General features: G+C 42.1%; 1 protein-coding gene across 1 annotated transcript in view; it reads right to left on the minus strand.

The window, feature by feature from the left end:
• The window catches only part of RYR2 (ryanodine receptor 2), a gene marked incomplete at its 5' end in the record, with an annotated part of 631,749 nt that overhangs the window by 43,652 nt on the left and 567,581 nt on the right, over positions 1-20,516 (minus strand). Inside the window, 5 exons of the mRNA XM_080822946.1 lie at positions 1,924-2,005; positions 4,784-4,888; positions 16,849-16,977; positions 18,473-18,561; positions 19,326-19,406. Of these exons, the coding sequence (XP_080679072.1) occupies positions 1,924-2,005; positions 4,784-4,888; positions 16,849-16,977; positions 18,473-18,561; positions 19,326-19,406 (486 nt within the window). The remainder of the gene's footprint in view (positions 1-1,923; positions 2,006-4,783; positions 4,889-16,848; positions 16,978-18,472; positions 18,562-19,325; positions 19,407-20,516) is intronic.

A 20,516-nucleotide genomic window follows, 5' to 3' on the forward strand; every position in this document is an offset into this window, starting at 1 on the left:
TATATCCTAAAGCCAGAAACTGAAGTCCAGTTTCATGTTAATAATAAAGATGAGCATCTGGACAGCTTTTTAAGATTGAAAAATCACAGAGGGGGCACCTGGGTGGCTCAGTGGGTTAAGCCTCTGCCTTCGGCTCAGGTCATTATCTCAGGGTCCTGGGATCAAGCCCTGCATCGGGCTCTCTGCTCAGCGGGGAGCCTGCTTCTCCCTCTCCCACTCCCCCTGCTTCTCCCTCTCCCACTCCCCCTGCTTGTGTTCCCTCTCTCACTGTCTCTCTCTGTCAAATAAATAAATAAAATCTTTTAAAAAAAAAAAGATTGAAAAATCACTACTTGAAGACAAAACCCTATTTAATGTTCGTAGTTCCGTAAGGCAGGTACTTTTTCATCAATTCTGACTTTACTATTGAGGAAAGTGAAGTTTAGCAAGGCTAAATCAATGTGCCCGTTGCGACAGGATTAGTGGGGGCGAGTGCCAGGACTTCAAACAGATCCTCTGAAAGCAAATTATATGCTCTTTCTGGTTTACAATGTAAAGCCCTCTCCCTACGTTTCTTCATGGTCCAGAATATTTATTGTCAGAAAATGGGAGATTACTGATAAGCTTGAGAAAATTAGATAGTATCCTAAATTATAGAGTCACACAGAACGCTCTTACTCCTCGAACAGAATGTGCAGTGTAACATCAAGACAGAAACAGAATAAAGACACGTGGTGAGGTCTGCTGGCGTCCCCTCGTGCCACAGTAAACACTGAGCATGGGCTCAGGAGCCGCACTGTTGGGTTTGAATCCAGGCTCCACCATCTACTAGCTGAGCAACTGGGCAGATGTTGGTGCCTCAGTTTCCTCATGTGCTAAATAACGATAATGATACTATCAAACTCGTCACCCTGGCATGAGGATTAGATGAACTGATACGTGACAGTGGGTGAATTTACGTTGTCACGAGGGCAATCGTTGCTGCTCCTACTGTTTTTCTGCTTGTCTTTACTGTCATCCAGACTAAAATTTGATGTGACGTCATGGACTCAGAGGCTATATAATGACTGCCACCTAAGGGTTTCTGCATCTTTGAAGTTCTAGCACACGGCATGCCTCCTGCAGTTATGCAAAGCACGACAGACTAAGAACCAGAGAAAAATTAGGAGGGATTCAAGAAAGAAGGATAAGCAACAAAAGCAAACGGTTTTTTAATGGCTTTGGTCCTATTCACGTGATTTCACGGACTTCTCACATTCCCTCTGTCATCACCTCCATTCACGGGGAGGAAGTGGAGAAGGACTAACTAGTGCAAGGGTTGCACTAGTCGCTAGGAAATAGGGAACTGGGGATTTGAACCCAAGCTCTTGACCACCATGCTTATTACTGCATGACACAGAAGAGAAATGCAGTAGCAGAGAAAGACAAGCTGGAAAGAGAAAAGACAGAGATGAGCGCTGAGGGAGGCACATGGTGGGAGCACGAGACTGCCACCAGTGGCTGCTGTGTGGGCTGATGGCCTCTGTCCTCCTCCTCCTGCAGGATGTGAATAACCCCCCGAGAGTCACAGTGCAGCCAGCTCAACGCGGTGGTTTACACAGTTGGAGTTATTCAAATGCCCGTAGTCCCCACTGATCACAGACTAGCAAATGAATAAAATCGTTATGTACTATATGTCTGGAGAGTGTATTCTTTAGGAGAAGTGTCTCTAAACATTACTACTGGTTTCATCCCATCGCTATATAAACCGAGATAAGCAAGATACCTCTTTTTAAAAAGAGAACTTGAAGAAAGCAGTAATAAAGCCAGCGATAAATCCACGGTATCTGTCATATCTCAGTGTTGATATTTTATTCTCTGTGGCAGGTGGACTTCACAAGCAAGCACCTATTGATCCTTGAAATAAAAGAATAACAGGTACTTGAAAATATAAATCAAGATTACCTTCTAACATGGACAGCAACATGACCACCATATCTTTCTGAAGATCCATTAATTCTTTTAAGAGCTCAATTTGACTGGAATCCTGAAAACATTAACATGGGTTATATTAACATAGAACACATCATGCATCATATATATAAAATACATAGCATATTTCTGCATTTGAGATAATATGAGAAAATTATGTAGCAGGAAGGGCATACTTATTCTCACGAAGAGTACTGCTTCACCCATCGTAAACACTTTCTGGGATCACGGAATAAAAGAAAGGCCAAGTGTGACTATGTAGCTTATTACAAAGAGATACACTTCAGAATTAGTACTTACTACTGATTGTATCTCATCTTATTAAAGTATGTGTGAGGACAATGAGTAAGTCTAACAGAAGGATGAAAGCAGAAGCAGATTCTCCAGCAGCATGGAAGACTCGGGTGCCTCCACACATCGGACATCTTTCTTTTACTTGAAGACTGAATTTGTTTTTCCTTCTTCCTAACTTATTACACAAAAATGTTATATGTTTTGTAAGAATTAACTTATCCAGGAAAAATAGGCGAAACAGTGACATGACATAAATTTATATCAATCTCACAAAAATGTAACCAAGTAACACCTATACGAACAATGTATAATGTGTCTTGTTTACCAATTTTATTCAACACCCTGATATTTCTCTGGTTAAGATTTTCTGGGTTTTTTTGTTTGTTTGTGTTTGCTTTTGATTTTTTGCCATGAAAAAGATTCTTTGTTACAAAGATATATTGTGTCCGAACATCAACTGCTTAGATTCCGTGTCTTGAAACACAGAATGTATTTACAACAACATTACGGCATTGTGAATCACCAAATTTTCTTCTACTTTGAAACTAGGCTTTCTTTTTTAAAAAGTATACAAGGCAGTCCTTTTATTCATTTAGATTTTGCTAAATATAAGGCTGGAAGAATGAGACTTTCTAAATAGTGTTCCCTTGGCTAGGTCTACAAACTGAATGACTACTAAGAAGCACCACATGTTAATAAAATGATGGAACTACACTAGAATAAGAACTCTCTTGAAAGTGTATAGATTTGGTTCATGTTGGTTTCCTTTATTTACTAAAACGCCACTAGTGATCAGATGAAAGAATCATGTTATTTCCTTATTTGGTGGAAGTCACCAATAATTAGATGTTGACAAAACTCAAGCCAGGCTCTTCTGAGTCCTCTTTTCAACCAGGGTGTAATCTGGGGCTCAAAGACTTGAACAAAATACTAATAGCGTCTCTACCAGCTTAAGGCTGCATCCCCTAGGATGACCCTAGCCCACCTTAGAGGGACTGCATGGGGAAACTCAAGGCTGCTAAAAAAACAAACAAAAAATTGTCCTGTGTGTGCCTGCTGACACCGGGGGACCGGTCTCATCTCCTGTCTCTGTATGAGGGTAGGGGCTGAACTTCAGTAATTGCCAACCTGTGGACACAGCTGGCCTAATCATATCTATACTGACCAACCCTTTGTGATCTCTCCCTTCCTACCTCTACTGCCCCCAGCCCCCATGCCTGGTGCCTCATTCTCCCTTTAAAACATCCACTCAGGGGCGCCTGGGTGGCTCAGTGGATTAAAGCCTCTGCCTTCGGCTCAGGTCATGATCCCAGGGTCCTGGGATCGAGCCCTGCGTCGGGCTCTCTGCTCAGCAGGGAGCCTGCTTCCTCCCTTCTCTCTCTCTGCCTGCCTCTCTGCCTACTTGTGATCCGTCAAATAGATAAATTAAAAAAAAATCTTTAAAAAAAATAAAATAAAATAAAACACCCACTCACCTCCGTACATTTCCCTACTGTGATAGTTACTACTGATGAAAACCTGTCCTCACCACTTTAACCAATGCCTGGCTTTAGCAATAGGCTCCTGCTTGTAGCCACTGGTGGGGGGGGGGGGGTGCAAATGTCCCTACTTCACAGGAGGAAAGGGAGCTGGTGCAGGCATACTGTAGGGACATGTGAATGAAAACACTGTACAGAACTGGCAATGGTCTGGCCTTAAATCCTGCAGTCTTTCCTCTACCTGACACCGGGTGAACACCCACACCCTGACAGGTATGTCAGATCTCAGGACCCGTCATCAAGGTTCACCGCATCAAAGAGACTTATTTACTCTTTTCTGTAAATCTGTTCTTTATGTGCTTATCCTTACAAATTTTTTCTCTGACTTCTGCACAATTAAATGTCCTGTTGATGAGTGAATCTCGTCTACTGAGAACAGCTGCTCATTTATGACTCAGTAAGAAGACTGTTTCTCTTGAACAAGGGATTTGCAGATTACAAATCCTTTTTCAGTCACCTGGATGGAGGAGGAAAATTCTAGTGAATAATCACTGAGAAGTGTATGGGTCTATGAGGGACTGTAAAATGTACAATGTTTGAGGAGTACACTGTGTTATTTCTCCATTAAATTCAACTCCTTAATATCTTTTGTTCTCCAATTTGAATAATGGCTCCTACCTATTCTTAGTTTGCATAAAATACTTGAATTAAAAACTTTTTAAAATATAGAGTAAAAGAGGGGTGCTTGGGTGGCTCAGTTGGTTAATCATCTGAATCTTGATTACGGCTGAGGTCGTGATCTCAGGGTCATGAGATCGAGCCCCCCGCGGGGCTCTGCACTCAGCACGGAGTCTGCTTGCGAATCTCTCTCTTCCTCTCCCTCTGCTCCCCCTCCCACCACACCACTCTCTCTAAAGTAAATAAAATCTTTAAGAAATATGTAGAGAATAAAATAAAAGATGTATAAAGAAGTGATCCAAGAAAGATCATATTCAAACAAAGGTAAGCATGTTGGATTTGCCAATGATTACTGTATCTGTCATTTAGGATGGAGGATTTACCTGAGACAGCTTCATCTGCATGTGGGCAAATACGTGAAGAAAGCCCACAACCGCATCCCACAGCCTGCTGTGGGCCAAGCTCTGCTGATTCCCGGTGCAAGGACCCTGGACCGGAAACAGATGGACAGCAATCATTCTCAGTGACTTAAGGCCAAAATAAGCTGCCCACTAATGAGCAGGGACAAAATCAACTCAGCGTTCACATGTAACAAATTCTAAAGACAGTTTCTCAAGGATTTTCACGTTCTTTCTGTATGCTTAATAACAAAAAAAGGACGGTGGATTACTTCATGTCTGTCTGGTTTTTAGTTTCTTTTACTTAGAGGAAGAGGGTAGGATCCAGTTTTGGTTATTAAGTCACATCAATTGGTCATTACTCTCTGCTGTAGGATCTGAGATGAAGCTTACGATAAGAGCCAACGACTTCTTATTGCTAAATAGTAACCTGGACAAAGCATTCATATCAAGGGAAAAGTCCTCTTCAACGATTTCTTAAGTGTACAGCTGTTTTACCAATCTTACAACCACTGAATTTTAAAAGATTATTACTTGGTGATTAACTTCACGAACCCAGAATCCAGGGCAATTAGAACCTAACTTCGCTCTCTTGGCTCACACTTCAGAAGTGACCTTTAGGTTACACCAGAGAGGACACATTGTAGCAGGCAGAGTGCTTGAAGGCAGACTGTTTCTATTTTTATTTTCCAAGGAAAAATTCTATAGTCACTAAGTTTTGCATACATATCTACAACGACCAGGGAAATAAATGACAGGGATTTTATTAAAAAAGAAAAAATATATATACAACACAGTTCTTAACTTCCAATTCACTCATTCCTTTCGACAAATGACTCTTAAGGGGTATAAATTTCAGAGAACATTAAAACACGTTTACTCTAGGAACAAGTGACCGGAAGAGATGACCACGTTGAAGATACTGAGAAGACGTTGAATTGGAACTTTGTCCTGTGTCCAGTTTCTCTTTTGTCCTAAAGCTGATGGTAAAAGACAGTAAGTGGCAGGTGCCTCCCTGCTTCAAAAGCAAGGTGCCAGACTCAGTATGTGCAAAGGGGGAGACCAAATAGCTCTTTCCACCCCAAGGACATAAAGGGGATGAAAGTGAAAAGTGAGACTTTGGAGAACTTCCCATGTGCTTGGCATCTCCACCTTCCACTCCTGCTGTGACGGAAGAGGGGAGACACTGAATCCTTTATACCAAGTGAGCAAGGAGCCTTCTAGAGAGCCATCCGGAGTGCTTGGCATCTGTCTCCTGAAGCTGGGTATTAGAAAGTATGAAAGGCACAGAATAACCAAAAAAGATACGTGTTTCTCACACAGGCTCCTGCAAGACTACGGAATCTTGCCCAACGACACTGTCTGAAAGGGTGATGTGATTCCAAGGTGGATGGACAGAGGCCACAGGATGCACAGGGTCTGGGAGGGAGAAGAGGCATGGGCGGGCCAAGGCCACTCATCAGAGAAAGAATACAATATGCCACCAGACCCAGCTCCGCTGTGCAGTCCTGAATTACACGTGTCCTGGGAGGAAGGAAGACCTTCTCCACCATCAACCCCCACCTCCACCCCCAATGCTCCTTCCTTGCACTGGTCCATTCCACCCCTGAGGACACCAGGGGCTGAGGGGAAGGAGGGGAAGGAGGAGGAAGTAAAGGATCCTGTGGGCGGACAGAAGAGAAGCGCAGACCATACACCTGGCCGCCCACCCTCATGTCAGAGGCATTTCCAGCCCCAAGGCAAGGGGAGATTTCACATAAGAGTTTAGTGTACCACTGTGCTGGGACTGAGTGGGACTCCTCCTGTGACAAAGTGCCTGAGGAATGGAGTTATCTGAGAGTGGCCAGTGCACAAGACCCGTTCAAAGAGTGGTCAAGAAATGGCCCACAAGGGGCACCTGGGTAGCTCAGTGGGTTAAGCCTCTGCCTTCAGCTCAGGTCATGATCTCAGGGCCCTGAGATCGAGCCCCACATCAGGTTCCCTGCTCAGCAGGGAACTTGTTTCCCCCCTCTCTCTTTGCCTACCTCTCTGCCTACTTGAGATCTCTCTCTGTCAAATAAATGAATAAAATCTTAAAGAAAGGAGGAAGGAAGGAAGGAAGGAAAGAAAGAAAAGAAAAGAAAAGAAAAGGCCCACAGGGGGCCTCTAGGTGGCTCAGTTGTTAAGCATCTGCCTTTGACTCAGGTCATGATCCCAGGGTCCTGGGATGGCACCGGTCCCTGCTCCGCGGGAAGCCTGCTGCTCCCTCTCCCACTGCCCCTGCTTGTGTTCCCTCTTTTGCTGTCTCTCTCTCTGTCAAATAAGTAAATAAAAACTTAAAAAAAAAAAAAAAGGATTATAGACCTCAATGCAAAATCTAAAACCATAAACCTTAAAAAAACACAATAACAACAACAACAGCCGCCCACAGAACGAGTGTGAGAGAAAGTGGTGAGGAGGAGTCAGGTTATTTTAACTTGCAGCTTGATACATTTGGGCCATTCAAGACACCAGGCTAGAGGGACTCGACCGTACTTCTGGCCTGGTCGGCTCCTACAACTCCGGTTTCGAAGCAGTGGAGCTTCAGGATTTCCCCGGGGCTCAAGCCAAGCATCTGCACGGTGCCTCACATTGCAAAAACCTGAGAGGGTGCCAAGTGCCGGGGGCCACTGCGGGAACACTAAAAGGTCATTTCAGGGGCGCCTGGCTGGCTCAGTCAGAGGAGCACACAACTCTTGATCTCAGGATCCTGAGTTTGAGCCCCACCCTGGGTGTAGAGATTACTTCAATAAACAAATATGTAAAAATAAAATAAAACTAAATGCCATTTCGAAGAAAATAATCTTGATTTTTCCTCAAGTCAGGAAAAAATTTCTTCATGGGGTATTCAGTATTTTAAACAAAAGTTAAAATATTATATGGCAAGGGACTAAGGTCTTCTGCAAACTTTAGGTGACCAAGAGTTATTTTTGCAAACTGATGTGACAGAGTGGCAGACGTGAGGCCAACGGACCCGTTTTTCCTTCTAAAGTGGAAACATCCAGAATTTACACTACTTTTTAGGACCTGCTCAACCGTAGGCCGTGTACTTCTAGGAAGTGATAACTAACCCAATTCGGGCACGTGCGTCACCCACTGTGGAACATTCTTTTTTTTTTTTTTTTTAATTTTATTTATTTATTTGACAGAGATCACAAGGCAGAGAGGCAGGCAGAGAGAGAGGGGGAAGCAGGCTCCCCGCTGAGCAGAGAGCCCGATGTGGGGCTCGATCCCAGGACCCTGGGATCATGACCTGAGCCGAAGGCAGAGGCTTTAACCTGCTGAGCCACCCAGGCGCCCCACTGTGGAACATTCTTATTTCTCACATCTCCTCAGTGCCTGCCTCGTGTAAAACCTTCACTGACTGACGGAGAGTGGGTTGGTCTTACTTTCAGACTGAACTTCTGGCAATAACACCTAAAACTTTCTCTTTTCTCACCAATTATTTTGTCGTCTTACTCTAGGTACTCAGACAATATAAGGTCCTCTCATCCAAGCAATTCTTGTGCTTCCCTCCTTGTTAAAACTGCGATGGAATCCTAGAGATGATTACCTTGATTTCACTGGTTTTGAATCTTCCTCTTAAGTAAGTCTCTATAGTTAGCAAAAATTTGAATCAAAAGCAATACGCAATATGGTAATCTAAAAAGCAGTCCAAAATAAGCATGAAGCTAATGATGAGTTTTTAGTCATGGTATTAACAACTGTCAGTAAATACGATGCTAACACAAGCTTCTTCAAAATATATTTCATTAAATTCAACGTGGTGGCTTGGACTGGTTCCTGGAACAGAAAAAGGACATTCGTGGAAAAACTGGTAAAGTCTGTAATTTAGATTAGAAGATTCTATTTCTTGCTTTTGGTAAATGTGTCATAGTTACATAAAATGTTAGGGAGATCTGGGTGAATCTTATACAGAGACTTTCTCTACATTTTCTTTGCAACTTTTCTGTATATCTAAAATTATAAACAAAATCATTTTTATTCACATAAATATTTCAGAAATTATTTTAAAAATGCCATACAAACTAGGAGTAACAAGTTAAAAAATGAGTAAGCCATTGGGTGGCTGGGTGGCTCGGTCAGTTTAGTGTCTGCCTTTGGCTCAGGTCATGATTCCAGGGTCTGAGGGATTCCCCCACATTGGGCTCCCTGCTCAGTGGGGGGGTCTGCTTCTCCCTCCCTGCTCCTGCTCTTTCTCAAATAAATAAATTTTTTAAAAATCTTTTTTTTAAAAGATTTATTTATTTACTTTTTATTTGACAGAGAGAGACAGCGAGAAAGGGAACACAAGCAGGGGGAGTAGGAGAGGGAGAAGCAGGCTCCCCGCTGAGCAGGGAGCCCAATGTGGGGGAATCCCTCAGACCCTGGAATCATGACCTGAGCCAAAGGCAGACTCTTAAAGACTGAGTGACCCAGGCACCCCAATTTTTAAAATATTTTTAAAAAATGAACAAGCCATAGTAAGCCAAACTACTTTATCCCTTGGATGCTCATATAGAATGTTCTCTGTTACATGAACAAGTGAGACTAAAGTTTGGGGTTCCACTTCAAGATGATGACATAGGAGGGTCCTGAACTCACCTCCTCCCATGGAGACAACAAATCTACAGCAATGTATAGAACAATTTCCTTTGGGACAAAAAACCTACAGTTGGTGGATTGACCCCTACTTGTCTCCAACTGAGACAGAAAACAAATGCAAGCAAGCAGGAAAGGCTGAGCAGTCTTGCCATAAACTGCACTCCAGCTATGATACCCCACAACTGGAAGAAAACTCAAAACCCAGAGTTTCTCCCTGAGGAGCAAACGGCTTTGCACCATACATTGGGCACCCCAACTATAAATACCAGTACCTGAGAAATGAGCCCTCAAAACATTTGGCTTTTAAGACCAGTGGGGCTCCCGCTCACAAGACCTATGGGGCTGTAGTAAACTAAGGAAAGAAAAGGTCATAAAGTACGTCTGAGTAGACTCACCCTCCCCAGGGCCCAGCACAGCAGCAGCCCCTTGTAAAGCACCCTGACTTCCTGTAAAAGAGACTCATTTCCCAATTCCAAAGCATGGGGCCGAGGGGCAAGGGCCCACTGGGCTCTCTCCAGGGAAGGAGGCTGCCATATTCCCATTTCTCCTCGGCCTCACTAACACCAGCGGGCACCATCTCTGTTCTCCAGTCTGTCGGCTCGCTCATCCATGCTCTCCCAGGTCCTGATGAAAGCCAGTTTTGGGGGTGGGGGGTAACCATCTTTTTTTCCTTTTCCTTTTAATTTTTTCTTCTTCTTCTTTCCCCACCCCTGGTGTATACTATGTTTCCATTCCAGCCACTGAGTACTGTCTTCGCACTGTTCCTCTGCTGCGGTTGGGAGCACCCATATCGCCACAGGGGACCCTCCATCCACATCTGGAGGACTTGCGATCCTGGCTGCCATGAGACTCTAACAAGCAGACAGGAGCTCTTGGCAGACCACTGCTCGCAGGATACCGCACCGAGAGCAGCTAGAAACACCTTCCGGTGTTTCCGAGAAGAGGCCTGTGTGTTTGTGTAGGTGCTTCGGGCTGGGCGCAGGCTTCCCGGGTGACACACTTCCAGGGGCCCGTGGAGCTGCGCTCAGGGAAGGAAGGCCGCGGAGCACAGCCTTTGTGCTCTCCTTCCGCCTCGCTGCTGTAAACTGGTATCTTGCCGAGAGGCGCGTATACTCTTCTCTGGGGCCCTGGTTTTGTGGCTGCAGACAGGGAACACCTCTACAGTGCCTCGCTTGGGTGGCCAGGGAGGCTTAAACTCAGAGGCCTGCAGGATTATAAGGGATGGAGGTCAGAGTTCTTAAAAACTAACACCTCCCAGGGCGCAGCAAGCTGCATAGACCCAGGAGCTCCCTCTTTCTGTGAAAGAGGCCTATTAGCATATCAACAGAGCTGTACCCTGAGGGGCAGGCTTCTCATTAATAAGCTAAAGGCAGACTGTACATCCCTCCTGAGACCTTGGAGGGCGCTTTATCTTCCCACCCTCCTTCTGCCAAATTGCAGATCACCAGCATCTGTCTGAGGGGAGATCTCATATGCGCCTCATTTCTCTGTCGGGTACCCTGGTTTGCGTGAATGCTGGATCACCCGGCTCTGGGGAGCAGGGTGGTTTGGGTTCCTGGTGTTGGGTCCCCAATGTTGGGTCCCCCAATAATGGGTCCATGGTCAAAGGAGCGAGACTGATACAAAGCGAAGGTCAAGCAAAGCTTTATTTCGCGCCAAACATCAAGAATCAGACCAACGGTCAAACAGACCCATAGGGGCTGCCCCTTACAGAGAGGACAACGACCCCTCCCTGCCTCACAGACTAATTTTTATAGAGCAAAGGCCATGTGGTTGAGCCTGGCCACACACAGGTGGCCAACTGAACTACAATTCACCCCATAGTAGACATTTGCACTAGCCTATCACCTTGGTGAGAATTGGCGCCCAAAAGGCGGGGACCACACTCCTTGGTAGCTAGGAGACAGTATGCGCCCCCACTGATTGGATTTTTCCACCTGGCCTGACCCACCCTTGTATTTGGGTTGTTACCTGGGACTGGTTTCCCAGACTTGATTTTAAGTAAGTTCCCCTGGGGGGGGTGGGGCAGGGTCAATTTAAGTTTTACTCCATAAACAACAAAATGGCTGTTCAACCGAGATGGGGCCGCTCTGGCTAAATAGGCCCTTACACTGGGTCCCAGTAGACTGCAAACAAGCAGAGAAACAGCTCTTGGCAGGCTACCAACTCCAGGGCACTGCATAAGGGGCAGACAGGAACATACCCCTTGTCTTTCCATGAAAGAGGCCTCCTTGCTACTCCTGGAGCTTGTGTCACAGGGACAAGCTTCAGGTCGGGCACACCACCAGGAGCCATGAAGCTATTCTCAGGGAACACAGGTTGAGGGATGCCATCATCGTCCCCTCCGCCCCTTGCCTTGCTACAGCTCCCTGCTGTCTCCCAGAAAGGAACATGCACACTCATCTGGAGTCCTGATCTTTACAACTGCTGCCCATGGGACACCCCCAGATCGTCTTGTTCTGGGGCCAACAGGGTTAATGCTTGCCATCCCACGTGACTGTATACATTTGCATTTTTGAAAAAGCTGCTGCCTGAGGATCTAGCTTTCCCAGTCAGCCTGAATCTAGGTGCTAAGCTCTTCTTCCCTTTTGGGTCACTGACTGGCCCAGCCTCCGTCAGCTACTGTCAGTCGTTAAAAATAAAATACACTGCCTGGGCAATCATGAGGGTTTGAGACACAGCCAAGAGCTAGGGCAGGCCTGACCAGTAAAGTTCATCTACAGGAGGCCACTCCTTCAAGACCGAGAGGGGTAGCTGTTTCATTTAATGCATAGAAACACATACAGAAAGTCAAGAAGAATGAAGAAACAGAGGAATATGTTCTAAATGAAAGAACAAGATGAAACCTCAGCAAAAAAATATTAACCAAACAATATGGAGTACAAAGGAAATCATAAAAATGCTGCCCCAACTCAGGGTAAAAATGGATAAGAAAAGTGAGAAATTCAATAAAGAAAGGAAATATAAGAAAATTCCAAAGAGCTGAAAAATACAACTGAACTGAAAAAAATATGCGAGGAGGTTCAGTAGCAGACAAGATGGAGCTGAAGAGAGGATCCTTGAACTTAACGACAGAGCAGTGGAATTCACCCAGTCACAGCAGCAAAAAATGAAAAAAAGTGAAGATAGCTTAAGGGACTTAGGGGATAATACCAAGCCAACTAACATTCACATCACAAAGGCCCCAGAAGGAGAAAAGAAAGTGACAGAAAACTTACTTCCAGAGAGGATGGCTGAAAACTTCCTTAGCCTGGGGAAAGTAACCCATTAAGAAGAACCAAAAGAGACCACAGCACACTATAGTTACAATATCAAAAGTTAGAGCCAAGAAGAGACTCTTAAGAGCATCAAGAGAAAAAACAACTTGTTATATCCAAGGAAATCCCCATAAAACTACTGGCAAATTTTTTCAGCAGAAACTTCTCCTCTAAGATCAGGAATAAGTCAAGGATGCCCACTCCTTCCAAAAGTGAATTTTGCAAAAGCAAAGACAAACAAGTGGGACGACATTTTTATTCAATGTAGTACTGGAAGTCTTAGTCAGAGCCATTAGGCAAGGGAAATAAAAGACATACAAATTGGAAAGAAAGAAGTAAAACTATTATTATTTGCATGAGGACAGGATACTGTATATAGAAAATCCTAAAATACTCTCCACCAACAAATGGTGAGAACTAATAATTCAATAAAGCTGTAGGATACAAAATCAATATACAGAAATCTGTTGTATTGCTATCAACAAATAATAACCTGTCAGAAAGAGAAATTAGGGCAGCAATCCCACATACAATTGCATCAAAAGATTAAAATACCAGGAACAATTTAATCAAGGAGGTAGAAGTCTTGTACAGTGTTAACTATAAGGCCCTGTTGAAACTGAAGAAGATACAAACAAATGCAAAGATATCCCACACTCCTGCACTGAAAGAATATATATTGTTGAAATGGCCAAACGACCCAAAGCAATCTATTGATTCAATGCAATGCCTCTCAAAACTCCAATGGCATCTTTCACGAAATAGAACAAATAATCCTAAAATTTGCATGGAACCACAAAAGATCCTGAATAGCCAAAACAATCCTGTGAAATCCGGAGGTACCATGTTCCCTGATTTCAAACTATACTACGAAGCTACAGTAATGAAAGCAGGATTGAACTGGCATAAAAACAGACCTGCAGATCAACAGAACAGAAGAGAATCAGGAAATACACACATCTGTAGCCAATCAACTTATGACCAAAAAACCAAGAATATGCGATGGGAAAGGATGGTCTCTTCCATAAATTGTACTGGGAAAACAACATAAACCACATACGCAAGAATGAAACTGGACCCCTATGTTACACCATCCACAAAAATTAACTCAAAATGTATTAAAGACTTGAGGGGTGCCTGGGTGGCTCAGTGGGTTAAGCCTCTTCCTTCAGCTCAGGTCATGATCTCAGGGTCTTGGGTTCGAGCCCCGCATTAGGCTCTCTGCTCAGCAGGGAGCCTGCTTCCCCCTCTCTCTGCCTGCCTCTCTGCCTACTTGTGATCTCTCTGTCAAATAAATAAATAAAATCTTAAAAAAGAAAACAGTGTATTAAAGACTTGAATGTAAGATCTGAAAGCCATAAAGCCTTTTAAAGAAAAAACAGTGGTAAATTCCTTGACGTAAGTCTTAGCAATATTTTTTTTTTATTTGACACCAAAAATAAAGGCCACAAAAGCGGAAACAAACAAGTGGGACTGTATCAATTCTAAGAGCCTGCTGCACAGCAAAGGAAACCATTAACAAAATGAAAAGGCAACCCACTGAATGAGACAAAATACAGATAAATCATGTATCTGATAAAGAGTTAATATCCAAAATATATAAAAACTCATACAACCAAACAGCAAAAAATAACCTGATTAAAAAGTGAGCAGAGGACCTGAATAAACATTTTTCTAAAAAAGACATCCAGATGGCCAACAGGCACATGACAAGATGTTCAACATCACTCATCATCAGGGAAATGCAAATCAAAATCATAACGGGTTATCACCTCACACCTTTTAGGATGGCTATTATGAATATACATGCTTTTATATATACATATATAAATATATACATATATTTCATATACATACACATGTATATATAAAATAACGAGCATTGGCAATCATGTGGAAAAAAGGGACTCCTTGTGCAGTTATTGGGAATGTAAATTGTTATAGTCACGGCAGAAAACTGTATGGAGGTTCTTCAAAAAAACCAAAATGGAACTACCAAATGATCCAGCCATTCCATTTACAGGTATCTGAAGAAAATGAAAACATTAACTCAAAAAAATACAAGCAATCCTACGTTCATTGCGGCTTTACTTATAGTAGCTAAGATAACGATAATAACCTAAGTGTCTACTAATGGATGAAGAAAATGTGATATACATACACACACGCGCACACACACACACACACACACACACACACACACCACAGGAGTATTACTCAGCCATAAAAAAAGAAACTTGACACTTGTAACATGGATGGACCTTGAGGGTATTATGCTCAGTGAAATAAGTCAGACAAAGAAAGACAATTACTGTATGATCTCACTTAAATGTAGCCTCTAAACAAACAAACAAATGAAAAAGCTCATAACCATACAAAATAGACCACCAGTTGTCAGAGCTTGGGGAGGGCATGAAATGGGCAAAGGGGTCAGGAGGTACAAACTTTCAGTTATAAAATAAATAAGTCTAGGGAATGTAACGTACAACATGGTGACAACAGTTAATAACACTGTATTACATATTTGAAAGTTGCTATGAGAGTAAATCTTAAATTTCCTATTCATAAGAAACTGCAGCTATGCCTAGTGACAGATGTTAACTAGACTTAGTTTGGTGATCATTTTGTTATATATACAGATATCAAATCATTATGTTTATACCTAAAACTGATACAATATTTTTTCAAGTATATCTCAATAAAAAAATTGTTTTGTACATAGTGAGAGGTTAATGGTTTCTCCCAGTTTTATTTTAATTTAGGAATCTCACCTATTTTAAGAACCAGGAAATGCTCGCTGTCCACTGAGAAAAGCATTTAAGTTCCATATGTGATACAGAAACCATTTTATCAGATTTCTATAGAATTCACTGGCTTCCTAATGTCATCGGATAATTCTATTACTTAAACAAGAGAATTCACACGGAATGCTACGGCTATACCTTGCAAAAGACGTGTGAGAAGACGAAGGCAGCAGTGGAAGCCAGTCAAGACAAGGAAAGAGGAATGTGACCGGACCAAAACAGATTTAAATTTTCACTTTTATTTGACTTAAAGAAAAATTCTCAGAATGATCAAGTGTGGCTTTTCCATTTTGAAATGTTGTGGTAAGGATCCACTTTCCCGCCCAGGGAGAGAATACAGAAAGTGAGATCCTTCCCAGGTATGACTAGAGAGGAGAGAAGGGGCCGGAGGAGGGGAGGGGTCATGTCCCTCTCACCCCCCACTTCGGCAGCTCCTCCCCTGCGTCACCCTCCCCTGGCCACGCATGTTCATCCTGTAAACACCTGCACCTATGCTAGGCCCTGAGGGACCATCTGCTATTTTTACTGCCCGCTTTACGTCCTCTTCTGGCCACATGATTCTGTTTAAGTCTAATGAAACAAACTAAACGTATCCCTCCTGTTTTCTCCTTGGCACACGTCACTTCAAACACACTGACTGACTGATTCAGAGGGATTGTGGCCACGGAGACAGAAAACAAAGATGGCTGAAGCCCCCTAGCAAATACCAAAGCTTCACATGTTGAAAAAAACAGAATTTTATAAAATCTTTAAAAAATCTTTTAAAAATCTACAGGTTAAGTCTAGCAGTTTAGCCTAAGGAAAATATAAAACAAATTGATGTTTAAAAAAAAAAGATATTTTTTTCAGGTTATTGGAATTATACCTGAAATATACATTACTATACAATTTTATACGTATGTGAGTGTATGTGTACCCACACACATACGTGTTCTAACATGAAGTTTCACTATTCTCTTTTATATAAAGATCCTATGAAACTCCTTATTTGTACTGGAACACAATAAAGAGTAATTTAGTGCTCTGTCCTTTCACTTTCCCTTCTTCTTTTTTCCTCCCTCCTTTCTTTAATATTTACGGAGTGCTTCATACACATTCCAGGCCCTAGAGATACAAGAGAGTCAACATTCTTGTTCATGCCTCAAAGGAATCAATAATATCTCCATCTGCCAAACAGTAAAGCAAATTCAGACCATATAAAATCACATCTCAACCTAATATTTAATTGTCATTGACTAAGAATCTTCCTGTCATTCACAGGAAACATGGGCCATGGCAGGAAAGTAGGCATCTTCATTTTCCAAAGAATTCCAAAGGAATTCAAAGGTAACCAGTTGACTCTTTTTTTATTTTTATTCATTAAAGGCAGAAATATTTAAATGTTTACCTGAATATACTCTGTGAGAGTGTTAAAAACTTGCTTTGCTACTTGAATTGCTTTGGAGAAATTCCGTTGACCTTGTTCGTCAATAACGTCTTTCCCAGAGTAATACCAGTAGAAATCGCTAATGGATTCCTGGAAAAGAGGGGTGATAGGATTAAGATACAACCTCAAGCTACCACTGACCTGTCCTCCCTAGACAGAAATAGCAGTTGGAGAGAAGAAGCAGAAAACTTAGCTTTAAAAATAACTGTCTCTGATGATCTTGAATCTCACAGACATAAGGATTCATAACATCAACATATCCACTGAGCAAAGCTAAATGTTGACTATGTAAGCACAAAAATTAGACATGTCATGGATGTTTTTTGGGTTACAGACATCAGGGCTTTTTCTCCAACAAAGCCCATAATGTTTCCTCATGAGAACTCCCAAATGTTCCTTGTTCCTGTAAATGCCCCTCAAGAAACTGATTAGACTATTAAAAACACTGACACGACTGGGTGCCTGGGTGGCTCAGTGGGTTAAAGCCTCTGCCTTCGGCTCGGGTCATGATCTTGGTGTCCTGGGATGGAGCCCCGCATGGGGCTCTCTGCTCAGCAGGGAGCCTGCCTCCCCCCTCTCCCTCTCTCTGCCTGCCTCTGCCTACTTGTGATCTCTGTCTGTCAAATAAATAAAATCTTCGAAAAAAAATTTTAAAAAAACGTTGACACAACCATAAACAAGATCAACCTTTCTAAGCAAGATGTTTCCAACGATAATCTACATTGGAAGGAATTTTAGTCGGTTAAAGGACTAACACACTGTAGTCTAGCACGCAGACTACATTTGGGTTTTGAGATATGATTTTTGAAAAATAACAAATATGTTTTCAGCAATATTTTTTTTGTAATTTACTTCCAAAATGGAAACTTTAGGTTAAAAAAAAAATATATATATATATATTATATATGTATACACACTCAAAAGATTCGGGGAGAAACTGAAAGTTTGAACGTGCAAGTTTTACACGACTCCATCTGGCTAGCCTTATAAATAAGATGAGGGAAATAAAATTTGTACAGGGCTCTCATTACTTAGGAGCCTATGCTTTCAGATTCAGTCTATTAACGTGTGAAAGATTATTACAATATCAGGGAGATTTTTAAGTGGTGGAGTGTTAAGCTGAATTTTAAAATTAATTCACATTATCAGGACAGCTGAAAATAACTACCTGTTAAATTTAAGTGTATTGTAGATATTTTGAAAGCCTTTCCTTCTCACTTTTGAAAATGTTCCAAATACTCTTCCCCCATTTATCTATGAACTGTAGCAGAAGGAGCAGAGCATGTAAGTACTTTGCAAAACGAAAATGAATTTAAAATGCCATCAAGCTGAAAACTCTGGGGGGAAAAGATTCCCACTTATAGAAAGGAAATAATGAGCCAAAGAGGAGCCAGGATCAGAGGCAAAGACAAAAGGAGCAGCTTCACCCTAGGACTTGGTGAAAGGCTGTGATCAAGGACAAAGTATCTCCAAAATTTCTGTCTAGGGATCCATCAAAGCACATTACAACACGCCAGTTTACGAGCTCTGCCCCGTCACTTCAACACCCCACCCTTCCGTTTCTTCCCAACAGAAGGCAACGCACCTGGACTCTCAGGAGGTAGTCTACGGTCGAGATGATTATGTTCACAGTCGTATTATTGCCAGTCTGAGTTCTCAGATAATTTTGAAAATCTACATAAGATCAAAAGGTGTTACGAAAGCTTCCCCAGCAGTTTAAAATGAGTTATTTGAAGAACTCCAAAACCAAATGATGTCTCCAGCAAAATCATCGTGGCTAAGAATGGTGCTTGCTTTATTCAAGAATGTTTTACGTGGGCATCCCAACACATCGAGGTGCTTCACAGACTATCAATATTCAATTTTTGGTCTACAGGGTGGCTAACGTCTGTTTCCTGATCCCTAAGTCTAGAGCTCGGGTCATGTGAATCGCCAGAAGGAGTTCCATCCTCTGGGATGGAGTAATTACATTACGTATTCAGTTACCCTTTGTCCCTCAGTACTGTTCTCAGTGCTGGGAAACGAAGATAAAATTCAGATACAGTTCCTGCTTCCTACAGAGTCTGGGAGAGAGCTAGTTATAATCAACCTGTGAGAAAGTTAGTTATATCAACCACAAAGGAAAATACATTATGCTAAGTAATACAATGAAGTAGACTCCCCAGTTAAAGGGAAGAGGTATAAAAGAAATAAAGCCCTGTATTTCTCTGTAGCTATCTATCTCATATATCTCTTTTTTCCACTTGTCTTCTTCAACAGAAGAACAACTGATGAAATTAAGCGACGTGGCTAGCAAAGGACTTTGAAAGTAGGAATGCAATGCACAAAAGGTCACCATGCATGTACTGAGCATACTGAAGAAGGCTCAGGGCTGCTTGTTGACTGGTTTCAAAATCCTGATTCCTTGGTACCATCTCATAGCCTGGGGTCTCACACACCTGAGTTGTGTCCCTCACAAAGCAGTTGTAGGAAGCGAAAGAGGTCGCAAGTGAACTCGTCATCCTGGAGAACCTTTTCTCCTGCAGAAAATCCAGAGAAATCAGACATGATCAACTACCCTGGCCTGTCCCTCCCCTTCTCTCCCCACCTCCATAAAACTTGCAGGTTGATCTAGCATTGTTCTGAACCAAAAACAGTAACAAATCATAGCCAATGTTCTATCTGAAGCTCATTCGATCATGCGCTTGGCAGATAGATGTACTTTTTCTTTGTCAGAAAAGAACATTTGAATCTTAAAACTCAGGTTTCTCTCTGTTAAAAGTAGCAGCATGGGTTTGGCAACATTTTAGAAACAACCTGAAGGTTTAAACATTTCTTTTCTCTTCTTTTCTTTTTTTGGGGGATAAGGTGCGTCTAGGAATGATCTCTACATCTCTTAAAAACACCAAAGTTAAGTCTCCTTTGTTCCCAGAGTAAGACCAAGTGATTCAATGCAAAGGCATTCAATGCATATGGAAAACAGGACCAAGAGTTTCTTTTATTTAAAGAATAAGAAATAAGAAATTGTAAATAACAATAGAATTTATAAATGACTAGAAAATGTTTCTTAATTCATTTCAACTAATGGTCTCATTAGCTTGCCTATGGATTTAAAAAAAAGTAAAAGCTTCAAAAATCGGATACAGAGACATCATTGGTTGGAGCATTACTTGCAGAGGAGAGAGAACTGGCGAACAGACCTAATTTTAAATACCAAACCAAAAGAAAGACTTTGGTGGCTCATGCTCTGTGAGTAGAAACGAAGCAGGAAAGGTGAAAAGAAGGCTAGCTCAGAGCTACAGAAGCATCATTTAAAAACAAAACAAAAGTAATCTGGTTTCTCTTCAGATCGTATAAATCTTTCGCCTTTCAAAAAACAAAGCAGAACAAAACAAAACAAAAAAACCCCAACTCTCTCTATGGGGCAAGCACGACACCTCAGAAAAGGGTTCAGATATTTCACCTACATTTCAATCAAAATGTATCTTGATCACAAGTCACTCTGAAAGCAAAAACACAAAGAAAGAAACAAACAGAAAAACGGCACCACACAAATGAAAGTTGATTTCAAAAGCATAGAGTGTCAGTGAAAAAATTTTCAACGTTATGAGTGTACGTTCTGGCATCTAAATGTGTTGTTCAGAAATCAA

This window comes from Martes martes (assembly GCF_963455335.1).
Source record: "Martes martes genome assembly, chromosome: 14".
In the NCBI taxonomy this organism is placed as follows: domain Eukaryota; kingdom Metazoa; phylum Chordata; class Mammalia; order Carnivora; family Mustelidae; genus Martes; species Martes martes.